At 37.1% G+C, this 13,336-nt stretch overlaps 2 protein-coding genes across 4 annotated transcripts in view; both read right to left on the reverse strand.

Moving 5' to 3' along the window:
* LOC117989018 (cytochrome c oxidase subunit 6A, mitochondrial-like) overlaps positions 1-13,336 on the reverse strand; it is a 104,488-nt gene that overhangs the window by 89,000 nt on the left and 2,152 nt on the right. The window lies entirely within an intron of this gene.
* On the reverse strand, positions 1,566-13,081 carry LOC117989021 (repetitive organellar protein-like). Of its 3 annotated transcripts, none has more exons than XM_069503222.1 (11): positions 12,514-13,081; positions 11,873-11,999; positions 10,733-11,270; positions 9,772-9,828; positions 8,551-8,619; positions 7,694-7,789; positions 7,087-7,320; positions 6,293-6,538; positions 4,667-4,793; positions 3,495-3,590; positions 1,566-2,171 (listed from the first exon to the last, which is right to left on the reverse strand). In XM_069503222.1, exons 1-11 carry the CDS (start codon positions 12,620-12,622, stop codon positions 2,038-2,040), a joined length of 1,833 nt encoding a protein of 610 aa, XP_069359323.1. In that variant the 5' UTR covers positions 12,623-13,081; the 3' UTR covers positions 1,566-2,037. The 3 variants fall into 3 exon arrangements, with proteins under 3 accessions (XP_069359323.1, XP_069359322.1, XP_069359321.1); XM_069503221.1 differs by having other exon boundaries at positions 6,341-6,538; positions 8,551-8,895; XM_069503220.1 differs by having other exon boundaries at positions 8,551-8,895.

Genomic DNA, 13,336 nt, shown 5'->3' on the forward strand with positions numbered 1-13,336 from the left:
AAATTATATTTTCTCACCTAAAAGCTCATTTTCACTTGCTGATTGCGATGTTTGCAGCTGTGTACAATAGTTGTGGTCATTATATATATTTTTGGAAGCATAATAATTATGATCAAGGTCAATCTTCTCTGATCCTGAAAGTAAATTAAATATTAATCATTTTAAAATTAAAGGCCAAAATTAGTGCTACACGGTGGTAAGATGATTCAGGCATAGAAATACATTTTCTTCGGTTTGGTTGTAAAATGTATGCTAAAGAAGGTTGTGATACATTGGACAAAACAACTGGACTGTGATTAGAGGAATGATATGAACAATATACAATACAAAAAGCCATGAAAACTTACTAGTACAAATTTCTTCAGAATCATGCAGTGGAATGGATGGAGTACCACTGAGGATCTCAGATTGCAGGAACAAAGTAGGAAATGCTGTTACTGCAAGACGAGATTTTTGTGTCACAAAACGCTTTTCAAAGTGCTTATGACACAATTGAGACTTATTTTTAAGATCTATTGTACTTTTACTTCGCAAAACATCACAATTTATATACTTAAGCCACTTTTTGAGTCTTTTGTCACACTGTGGAAACTTATGTAATATAGCGTCTTTTCGCGTACTGTTACAATCGGGAACACAGCACTTATAATACATTCCAATAAATTATATTGAAATAATGTACTATAATAACAATTGTTGCGAAGGGAACAGAAATGTACGGAAATAAATCGACGCAACCACCCTGCTCAACGCTTAACAACAATAACAAAATGGCGTCAGGCAGGCAGCAGGCAGTGAACGTGTGTTATTGTATCGTTCTGTGGTCGAATCTGTCAACTTCTATTTTGCTATTCGCATTTGTAAGGGAACGGAATTTGTATGGCCGTGAACCGCCCGCCAGAGCCAACAATATTAGTATATTATCTATGGCCAACAATGGACCAACATCATAGAGTGATCATAGAGTAGGGTGTACCTATAACCAACATCATACATAAGATCACAGAGTACTTTTTAGATAAGATCGTACTTGACTTTTCTTTTAAGGTACGGACAGACGTGCTCAAAAAAAGCGTGCTTTTATGCTAGCTTAATGTTAGCATGCTCATGCAACTGTTCACATTTGCCAGCAATAAGCATGCTTAAATAAACTGTAGAGTTATATGTTGTATGTTGTACTGAGTACATGCTAATAAGCAAACCCTGTTCAGACGCGCTCGGAGCACGCCCCCTTCTACCCGCGCCTCAGGTAGCATGCTCGAAAATCAAACGTCGGTTGATTTTTGAGCATGCTCGAAATAAGCATGCTCATTACATGACACACGTGCTACTAATGAGCACTTGCTCAATAAAAGCATGCTTTCGTGCTAGTAATGAGCACGTCTGTCCGTACTTATTTTACAGCTCTGGGTTCTAGCCACGAACTATGGCGAATTCTTGAATGAAATAATAATAATCTTATTATTATTATTATTGAATTATAATAATAATCTTTAGTATACATTCGTGGGCGAACTATAGCTGTCCTAATCTAATCGAACCAACCGATACCTATGTGCATGCAAAAGTCGATCCCACAGTTCACAATAATTGATGTTAGTGTCAAGAAAAATAAAAAGAAACAACTTATCATTTAAAATAATCAATTTAATTAAAACTAACTATTTACAGTACGCATATCATACGTTAGAATGACGTTTTGACTTTGTAGAGCGTTGTCTCTGTCACTCATACCTACCAGTCATACCTATGTGACGTTTTGTCGGTCTCAACGACAGAGACAATGCTCTACAAAAGCACTAAGCACCTCTTACTAACGGTCGATGTACATTACTTTCTTCCGCGTACTGTACTAAAAAAAATAAGAAAAACTAAGTAAATTAAGTAGGTAGGTACCTACTTATTTCAAGTTACATTTCAAGTAGGTACCTTATGGAGGAACCGTGGAGGAACCTAATCTATTTATTTGTGTTTAAGGACAAGGTAAGGAAGGTAAGTATTACTTATTCCTTATATTTATTTTGTATTTTTTGTAATTTACTGAAACATACTAAAAAATCCACTTTTCTTTGGCTTCTCATTTTCATCAAAGTTGAAATTAAATTTTTTATTCTGGCTTTGTGCATCACCTTCGTTTGTCCCGAACAAAGAAAAGCCTGTCCTCCTATATCCTGCAAAACAATAATGAGTCATGTTTATTATATTATAGCTAGTTACATACAGTACGGAGCAGAAAGTAATGTACCTATATCGGCCTTTAGAATGACATTTCGGCTTTTTAGAGCGTTGTCTCTGTCACTCATACCTACACCATACCAACTCCCAATTCATACGGCATACCTGTATGACGTTTTGTCAATCTCAACGACAGAGACAATGTTCTACAAATCTGCTATCTCCTTCTAAACGTCGATGTACATTACTTTCTGCCGCGTACTGTACATTCAATTTAAGAGAATCAAGTGGTACCTAGAGCAGAGCACGCGGCTGAAAACATTGTGCATCGACCTTTAGAAAGGTATAGCGGTTTCGTAGATCGTTGTCTCTGTCGTTGTGATCCAAACGTCACATGGAGATACAGAGACAAAGCTGAAATCTCATTCTAAAGGTCGATGTACAATATTTCTTGCCGGCTACTGTACCTACTGTGTTCGCTTCTGCTACGTGCTTCGCTTCTGTCAGGTGTAGTGCACACCCTGACTGCGAAGCTTTTTACGAATTGTTGTTTTAGTTTTAAGATTACGTAATTATCACCATTACGTCATTATCTTACAAATCCAACAATTGACAATCAAAAAGTGTACAATATGTGTAAAATGGTATTTACGTCATTTGACTATAAAATCCTTAGATTAAGGAACTATAGAATCTTGTACTCTGTCTTGCTCACTTGTATGCGTAAATAAGAGAGCGAGAAATTGAATTTTCTCTGGTTTGTACCTACTCTGTCTAGCATAATCTATGGGCAAGGCAAGAATAGGATAAGTGCTCGAGCCAATGAGGTGCGTTTCAAAGGTTTCATCGCACCGTGTCTTCTTTCCAGTTTTTGTGAGTTAGATCACCCCACCCCAAAATATAGATTTTATAAGAAGTTTCGCTTCATCATCATCATCATCTTCTTCATCAACAGATAGATGTCCACTGCTGAACATAGGGTTCTTGTAGGTACTTCCACAAGCCATGGTCTTGCGCCGCGCCGCCGCCTGAATCCAGCGGTTTCCTGCGACTCGCCTGATGTCGTCCGTCCACCTATAGTGGGGGTCTTCCAACGCTGCGCTTTCCGGTGCGAGGTTGGCATTCCAGCACCTTGAGACCCCAACTATTTCTCTTACGGATCTCCTCAATTCTGATTTCATCTCGTATAGTAACTCCAAGCATAGCTCCGTCCGTCGCTCACTGAGTGACTCTGAGCATTCTCATGAGGTCCATAGTTAGCGACCAATGTCTCTACTACTTTATACTAGCTAAGTATAATAATTAATATTTTTACATACCTGAGAAAAAGTTATGCACCTCCTGAGGCTGTGTTTCAGCATTATTGTTTGTTTCCATTTCATCGTCTGCTTTTGGTGACAAAAGAAGGCTTGAATCTAATAAAAAGTCAATATATAATAAATATCAATATTTAAAAATAACGAAGGTGTCAACGCCAACGCAACTGCATAGTGTCGCTACTAGATGGCATTAACAGTTGCTTCAGTACTGAGTGAACATACATATCACAAATTTCGTCACTGGCAGTAAGCGAAACCGTGGCCTAGTGGTCAAGGCATCGGGCGCGAACCCAGAAGATGCAGGTTCGATTCCTGCCGGTTACGCAATTTTTGATATGTATTTAAAATTGTTAGATAATAATAGGGAAGAAATGAAAATGTAGGGTACTTAGAGGTAGACACCCGATATTAATGTAGGTATCATGCATGAGTACTTTTTACTAAGCTATTACAATGATCGCGATTGATTTGCTGTTTCCCGTTGAGGAGTTCTCTATCTCCGAAACTAGTTATCAGATCTTCATCAAAACACATGATATCAGTGGAACTATGGGCTCTTGCCTAGGTGTCGAAAATCAATGTGCAGCAAAGATTGTTTTATTTTTAGAATTGTTGTATTCTATAGTTTTCAGATAAAAAGTTTCAGTGGTCTAAATGCTCTGAAAACTGAGAAAACCAAAGAAAAGTTTCACGAAATAACTCTGTCTTTCGATGCCAAATGTGCCTTAGTCCAAATTTCATATAACCTAAATCTTATTAGCTAGTTTATGTTTTAACTCCACCTCTTTACCTCAGTCACTTTAAAATTAAGTATTCTTCAGTGCCTCTGAAAAATTTTCACTGAGTTTAGGAGTATAGGTAGGTACTTAATTCTAATCCTAATAATATTACCCGTCCTTTAGTTTGGCTCGTCTTGGCGTATGCACTGCCGTGCCCCCTGATAAATGTGAAACTGTGGATGTTTGGATGTTTGTTACTCAATAACGTAAAAACTACTGGATGGATTTGGCTGAACTTTGGAATGGAGATAGATTATACCCTGGATTAACACATAGGCTACTTGTTATCCCGGAAAATCAAAGAGTTCCCGTGGGATTTTGAAAAACGTAAATCCACGCGAATCCACGAAGTCGCGGGCATCAGCTAGTAACTTAATAAGTGAATGATATTACCAGTGCACTGTGGAAATTCTTCATCTTCATAGCCTGTATTGTTCATAGAAATATTCAGGGAGCAAGGTACATCCCGAATGCGATTTGCAAATGCTGGTGCAGCTAAAGGGGCATCGCATTCTTGAGCCTTAAATATAAAACAGCCATTTGAAACGAACTATTCAACATCGGCATCTTGAGTCGATTGTATAAATACGGGTGGTTGGTAGTTTTCAAGCCAGTCTCTTTCCTAGAACTATGAAACTTGGTAGGTAGGAATAAATCCGAAAATGATTTGTGGTTACCTACATCAGACAAAACAAATTAAAAGTGTTAATGGCCAACCACCCGTATTTGTACAATCGACATCTTGAGTCGATTGTATAAATACGGGTGGTTGGTAGTTTTCAAGCCAGTCTCTTTTCTAGAACTATGAAACTTGGTAGGTAGGAATAAATCCGAAAATGATTTGTGGTTACCTACATCAGACAAAAACATTAAAAGTGTTAATGGCCAACCACCCGTACCTATTTATACAATCGACATCTTGAGTCGATTGTATAAATAAGAAGATTGTATAAATACGGGTGGTTGGTAGTTTTCAAGCCAGTCTCTTTCCTAGAACTATGAAACTTGGTAGGTAGGAATAAATCCGAAAATGATTTGTGGTTACCTACATCAGACAAAACAAATTAAAAGTGTTAATGGCCAACCACCCGTATTTGTACAATCGACATCTTGAGTCGATTGTATAAATACGGGTGGTTGGTAGTTTTCAAGCCAGTCTCTTTTCTAGAACTATGAAACTTGGTAGGTAGGAATAAATCCGAAAATGATTTGTGGTTACCTACATCAGACAAAAACATTAAAAGTGTTAATGGCCAACCACCCGTACCTATTTATACAATCGACATCTTGAGTCGATTGTATAAATAAGAAGATTGTATAAATACGGGTGGTTGGTAGTTTTCAAGCCAGTCTCTTTCCTAGAACTATGAAACTTGGTAGGTAGGAATAAATCCGAAAATGATTTGTGGTTACCTACATCAGACAAAAACATTAAAAGTGTTAATGGCCAACCACCCGTACCTATTTATACAATCGACATCTTGAGTCGATTGTATAAATAAGAAGATTGTATAAATACGGGTGGTTGGTAGTTTTCAAGTCAGTCTCTTTCCGACGCGAGACTCAAACGACTATTAAGTAAATGCTTTTTGTGTTTAGGTCGCCATTTTGATTGAACGGTTGTAATAGTACCTAATTATTGTGCCCTAATCAAGTTAGGTTAGTATAAAGAGTAAACCTCTCGATAAGCCTCTACGCGTGGGATCATTATCTGCGCCCAAGTTTAACAAGAGAGGACATTCAAATAACCAATCCAAAAATCCATACAATGCGAAGGTGTCTGTCTGTCTGCTAGATTTTCACGGCTCAAACGTTCAACAGATTTTAACGAAATTTGGTACAGAGATAGTAGAAGTTCCCTATCCCGGGGAAGGACATAGGCTACTTTTTATCCCGGAAAATTGAAGAGTTCCCACGGGATTTTCAAAAACCTATATACACGCGAACGAAGTCGCGGGTATCATCTAGAAGCTTATAATGCCCTGCTTTTCTGTTTGACTTTAAATTCACTTATAGTACCTTTAATTTGGCTAAGTTGACTTCCTGAGAATGAAGAACTGAACACACCTCAAATGTATTGTCAGAAGTAGTATTAGTTTGATTTATTGTTTCTGCGTGAATTTCTTGTGTCTGTTTGAGTTGAGGCTCTTCATCAACAATCTCTATAATTTCCATATTTTGCGACTTTGTACTGTCGATATTGTTATTGTCTTCTTGCTTCTTTTCATCAAAAAATTTGGAAGTAACAATTTTGTTTTCGACAACCTAAAATTTTTACAAATTTATACAATTAATATTTTCATGTACCTATGTCATTTCTTGCAATGATTAATTCAATTGCATATATTTGACGCTGGTTCCCTGGGAACGGGGACGGGCGCTAATGTGGGACGCAACTTGCGTTGACACATTGGCCCCGTGTCATATCAGGAAGACAGCATCAAGACCGGGAGCCGCAGCAGAAACAGCTGAAAACGGCAAGCGGCGCAAGTATGCCTCTCTTATAGAGAGTTACATTTTTGTGCCGTTTGCCGTGGAGACCCTGGGGCCATGGAGTCTTAGTGCTAAAATTTTTTTACGAGACATTTCACCGCGATTAATAGCCTCATCTGGTGACAGAAGGGCTGGCAATGAGCCACGGATAAGCCTGGCTGTCCGGCGCGGAAATGCAGCCAGTATTCTTGGCACCATTCCACGTCACATAGATATCTACAAAATATTATTTATCTAGTTATGTTAATAGTCAGTATTGGGAATAAATTGAAGTATAATAAAAATAAAAATAAATTGCATTAAACTATTTAATCACATACCATGGGTACGACTATATTTTTGGTATATGTAAATTCTGGGGATAGATACACATTGTGTTTATTGAATACGAAATCTTTGATCTTCTGGTAGCTATCATCACTAGCTGTGCTAGCATTCAGTTGGCTGTTATGCAGATTATTTATTACATTATCATCTTGACGTATTCCGCCATTAGTTTCCAAATCCCCAATTGTTATTACTCCATTAAATGTAACTCTTTTCTCTTGAGGGCTCTGGTAAAATAAAGGGTAGGTAAATAAATGTATGTAGCATACTTAACAATTAATAAAATCGTATTTTTTTTACACAGAGATATTTTTTATATCTAAATTAAAAGTAAAAAAACAACATTAAATTAAAACTAAAATAAATTAAATAAAAAAAAGAATATACGTAAGCCATTAATGAGTTCCCTCGTTTTCCTCCAACTAAGCGTAAAGCTTGTGTTAGGAGTAGGTACGACAATAGTGCAACGGGTGGTGTTTGAACAGCCGACCTTTCGGATTTCAGTCCGCGCCTTAACGGTTGAGCTATTGAGGCTCTAGCAAATATAATTAATTAGGTAGGTACATAAATAACATATCTCAAAATGGTTGAGATATTTACCAGAGTAAAATCTAAAAACTGAGTAGGTGGCAATAAAATATCCTGGGACACTTTCTTTGTCAAATCAATTTTGTCCATCACCTCATCATCGTTAACCTGAACATTAAAAAACATTTGACTAATTAAAAAAACTGGCCAAGTGCGAGGCAGACTCGCGCACCGAGGGTTCCGTACTCAGGTGTTTTTTTCGACATTTTGCACGATAAATCAAAAACTATTATGCATAAAAATAAAAATAAATCTTCTTTAGAATAGATAGGTAGGTAAAGCCCTTTCATAATGATACCTAACTTGGCATAGTAATCTTACTTTGAAAATACTAATTATTTGTCCATTACCACTTTTAATTTTTTTGTGTGATGTAGGTAACCACAAATAATTTTCGGATTTATTCCTACAGCTACCAAATTTCATAATTCTAGGTCAACGGGAAGTATCCCATAGGTTTTCTTGACAGACACGACAGACAGATATGCAGACGGACAGACACCGAAGTGACTATACGGGTTCCTTTTTCCTCTTGAGGTACGGAACCCTTAAAATTTTATAAAGTTAACATTTTAGCGTTTAAACTACCGTGAGTGATTTCCATTCTAAATAATATCTGTCCCGGCTGTACTCACGTGTCTAGTCGACGTTAGCCCGACTAGTTTCGAACCCATCCGGGGTCCTTTTTCAAGGGAGTCCGTTCGCGCACGCGGTACGCGCCGCGGTTTTGACTGCTTTTTGCGGTTTGAAAAAGGACTCCGAATGGGTTCGAACTTCGAAACTAGTCGGGCTAACGTCAACTAAACACGTGAGTACAGCCAGGACAAATATTATTTAGAGTTAACATTTTGGTTAAAAGCTTTATTTACATTATCCTGAGGTGGATTCTTAGTCTTCAAATCGTGTTGAGATTCTCTAGCCTTAATAACATTCACGTCCTGTAAATGATTAGCCTTAAGTTGGGAAAAATATTTATAAGTTCCACTTGTATCTAACTTGACATCTTGTAAGACTCGTATTAATTTGTCATTGGGATATTTCCGTGTATTATTGCCATCCATCGTTTTAGGTGTCGCAAATAAATATGTCGAAACATTAACTTCGTCAGTCTTTTCAGTGATCTTTGCTTTTTTCGACGCATGAAATTTCTTTGAGATAAAGGACTCAAAAGGGCTTTTCTTTGCTACTATTGCCGTGTTGTTACAGTTAATTTTCTGTAAAGAATATCAATTTAGTGCAGTTATCTAGTACTAGCTGACCCGCCCCGGCTTCGCTCGGGTGGAATTTAGAAAATCGAGGAGGGGGATGAATTTCCAAAAATCCTGAAAGACGTATTTCTTCATTTGTGACCGAAAACCCAAATACCAATTTTCATGCAAATAACTTGAAAAATGACGGACTTTCATAGAAACTTTCATCCCCTATTTAACCCACTTAGGGGTGGCATTTCGAAAAATCCTTTCTTAGTGGATACCTACTCTTTACAAAGAACACACCCTCAAAATTTCATGTCTCTAGGACCAGTAGTTTAGACTGTGCGTTGATATAATATATGTCAGTCAGTCAGTCAGGACTTTGAATTTTATATATATAGATATAAGTAGTACCTAATTACCAAAATACTATATCAGAATTCGGGTTGAGAAGCTGAATTGGCAATGGGCAGGGCACATAGTTCGTAAAACCTATGGACCTTGGGGTCCCAAGCAGTAGCGTGCAGCTCATAGAGGCATAAACACACTGCTTACCCTCATTGTAAGAAATCAATGCTTATTTTTTCATTATAACCTGCCGTAAAATAAGTTAATACCTAAATGTATACCCTGGCTTGAACTCCAGTGCACGCCACTGGTCCCAAGGTGATGGCGACCTCTCAGAAGAACGGAAGACGCAGCGTTGGACTCGTCTGATGTCGTCCGTCCACCTAATGGGGGAGCGCAGTCCCCCACTAGGTGGATCGACATCAGACGAGTCGCAGGGAGCCCCTGGATCCCTACAAGAGATCTATGTCCAACAGTGGAGTCTATCGGTTGATGATGATGATGATATCAAAACTTTAGTATTTAACTTTAGAGGCCTTTAGAACCTACCTGATCGAAGTTGGAGATTGGAGCAGTCTCCATAGCTGTAAGGCTCAATTGTGGTAGCTGAAATAAAAAAATATTCACTTAAATAAGAATTTTATCGCTAAAATTGAAAAGACAATTAAATTGAAGAGAAATTGAATCAAATAAAGTTTTTAAAACCTTTCAATAATAGGTACCATTAATTCTTACCATTAGGCCTAATAACTATACTAATATTATAAATACGAAAGTGTGTCAGTCTGTCTGTCTATCTGCTAGCTTTTCACAGCAAAACAGTTTAACGGATTTTGATGAAATTTGGTACAGAGTTAGCTTGCATCCCGGGGAAGAACTTTTTATCCCGGAAAATTAAAGAGAGAGGATTTTTAAAAACCTAAATCCATGCGGACAAAGTCGCGTACATCATCTAGTCTAGTCTCATCATGATCAACCCATCGCCGGCTCACTACAGAGCACCGGGTCTCCTCTCAGAATGAGAGTTTTGGCCATAGTCTACCACGCTGGCCATGTGCGGATTGGTTGACTTCACACACCTGTTTGAAGAACATTATGGAGAACTCTCAGGCATGCAGGTTTCCTCGCGATGTTTTCCTTCACCGTTAAAGCATGTGATATTTAATTAATTAAAACGCACATAACTCCGAAAAGTCAGAGGTGCGTGCCCGGAATCGAACCCCCGACCTCCGATTAGAAGGCGCACGTCCTAACCACTAGGCTAGTCTAGCATTATATATAAACTGACTTACTGATTTATCAACGCACAACTCAAACTACTGGACGGATCGAGTTGAAATTTAGCATGCAGATAGTTATGACGTAGACATCCACCCAGAAAGGATTTTTGAAAATTCAATTTCTAAAGGGGTAAAACAGGGGTTTGAATTTGTGTAGTTCACGTGGACGAAGTCGCGGGCATAAGCTAACTAGATTTTAACTTAAGCATAAAACTGAAGGGAGTTTTTACCACAAAAGTGTCACGAGCTTTATATGTTCTCGATGCTTTCATAGTAGGAACATTCTTAGCTTCGATCGTTAGTTTAGGTTCAACTAAACTGGCAGACAACAATTTATTTTTCATAACTGGATTATTAATTTTCGTTTCATTTTTTAACTTTTTGATTGCATTGATTTCCTCGTGGATACTTTTTGTAATTAACGGTTCCTTATTGATCATATAATCAGCCAATTCAACTATATATTTATTTCTCATATTTAATAATTCAGTTTTCTTCAGTATAATATCAGAGCGTTTTTCTTCAACTTCATTAGTAATAGAATTAATTCCCCTTCTTACAGTTTCTATTTCATTGTTTTTTTCAAAAAAACTTTTATTAAAAGGGAACTTTTCAACTAAATTTTTACATACTAACCATCTTTCTTCATATTTTTTTAAAGTTTCGTTTTTTTCTTCTACTACGAGTATATGGGCTTGCTGCCTTTCAGCTAATAACTTTTTTAGCTCTAAATTTCTAGATTTATTGGACTCTAGATAAACACACAAACTGCAAGGTAAAGGTAATAAGATAGTAAGCAACAGGCATGTTCTTAAAAGCTTCATAGATGGCGCTTTTCATGATCTTCCAAGGAGATTGGACATGAGAGTAGACTCATTATTGTATGCCTGACTAGTTTCGAATCGGTCCGTGGTCCTTATTCAATGGGCCACTGCTCGTGACGCGGTGTTAAAGAGACTGCGAGCCGCGTGGTTCGGGACCCGCAAGGCACATTGTGATTTGTGACAAGGGCCTGAGGTGGCTTTAAATCATCCCCCGATGGTTCCTGGAGATCTTGGTTTAGATGAAAAAGGACCTCGGATGGATTCGAAACTACTCAAAGTACTTCGATAAACACGTGAGTTTAGCCATCAGTACCCTTATTATAAATGCGAAAGTGTGTTTGCTTGTTTGTTGGTTTGTCCTTCAATCACGTCGCAACGGTGCAACGGATTGATGTTATTTTTTGCATGGGTATAGACAAAGACCTGGAGAGTGACATAGGCTACTTTTTATCCCGGAAAATCAAAGTTTCCACGGGATTTTTTAAAAAACCTAATACCACGCGGACGAAGTCGCGGGCATCAGCTAGTCATCCATAAAGTACTTACCTTTCTTTACTTTGTTTTTGTTGTTTCAACTGAGTTTTTATCAAAGTGTTAGTATTTTTGATAAGAGTACAAGTATTTATCTCCTCCTCAGCACGTTTACGAACATTCTTTTCTACATTGGCTAGGGCTAAAAGTTAAACGAATTATAAATGTGAAATTTGATATACTTATAAGTAGTTATTTACCTATAATGCGTAAAGTTTAACTCCCCACGCACCATTTTAACTTTTTGTGTCAAATTTCAAGTTGAAAATACGTTTTTTTTTTCTTATTTTAAAGGTGAATTGTACTTTTGACATGACGGTTTTTTACGCGTTATAGGTAGGTATCCGTAATATTCTTATAGCCTATGCTGGATAAAATACCATTAGAATGCTGAAAGAATTATTAGTTTATCTGTTCAGTAGTTTCAGAATTATTTACAAAGAGACTTATTGTACTTTGTAGTACAAACATACCTAAGTCTTTCCTCTTTATAATATTAGTGATATAGAACTGATAAAATCTGATAGATTACCATTGTTGTGCCTAAAGGTAAAGTCGTTATTGATATAGATGCGGAAGGATCGGGGAGCTACCGAATTACTTCTCCAAGAAAATTAATTACATACTTAAGTACCTAGTAATGAAAAAACATATACCTTCAAATCTTTCATTTGATTGTATAATTTGCAAAATGTATTCATTTATTTCTTCATCATAAGATACTAATGATATCATTTTATTATTTACGTCCTCGTTGTTAGCCATATTGTAACTAAAACTTTATTGAATTAAATTTCTCCTTCTTCTCTATATAGCGGCAAATTCCAGAATGGCGGCAAAATTTTGTAATTATGGTAAAAAATATCATTTTTTTGTAAACGTTTTGTGGCTCGGGGTTCTAGCCATGGAGAATAAATCAAGGAGCAAAAACAGAGTGATATCCGGTAACTTTAGAATCGCGATACAAAAAATTAGCTTTGATCCGTAGATAGAATAGGTAGATTTAAGTACTGTGTAACCGCGTATGAGATAGCGATAGCACGACGTAACGATGAATAACACGACAATTATTACCATTGTTTAGTAGTCAATATTTGTATTAACCGATCAACAATATTTGTATTAAACGTTTTTTATGTGAAAACAAGTAAATAACTCATGAGAAATACAATTACGCCACGAATTCTCAAAGTTTGTTTTGCAACTTCTTGTATGTTTTCTTGCAAAAAACCAGTTACACGATAAGGGACAAAAAATAGGTTAGCTGCTTCTCTGTTTATAACATTAGTGACTTTATCTGTGCTCTCTTTTTAGTGCGAATGAGAAAGCAAACGTTCCTGCATCTACCTTTATTACTCTATCTACGCATTGATCTCACTGTTCAATGAACTTAAAATTGGGATTGTCGTAGACTGAGTAAAAAATCTAGACAAAGGAAAGTTTGCCGTCTCATTCACACTAAAAAGAGAGCACAGATGA

Source organism: Maniola hyperantus, chromosome 15 (assembly GCF_902806685.2).
Source record: "Maniola hyperantus chromosome 15, iAphHyp1.2, whole genome shotgun sequence".
Lineage (NCBI taxonomy): Eukaryota > Metazoa > Arthropoda > Insecta > Lepidoptera > Nymphalidae > Maniola > Maniola hyperantus.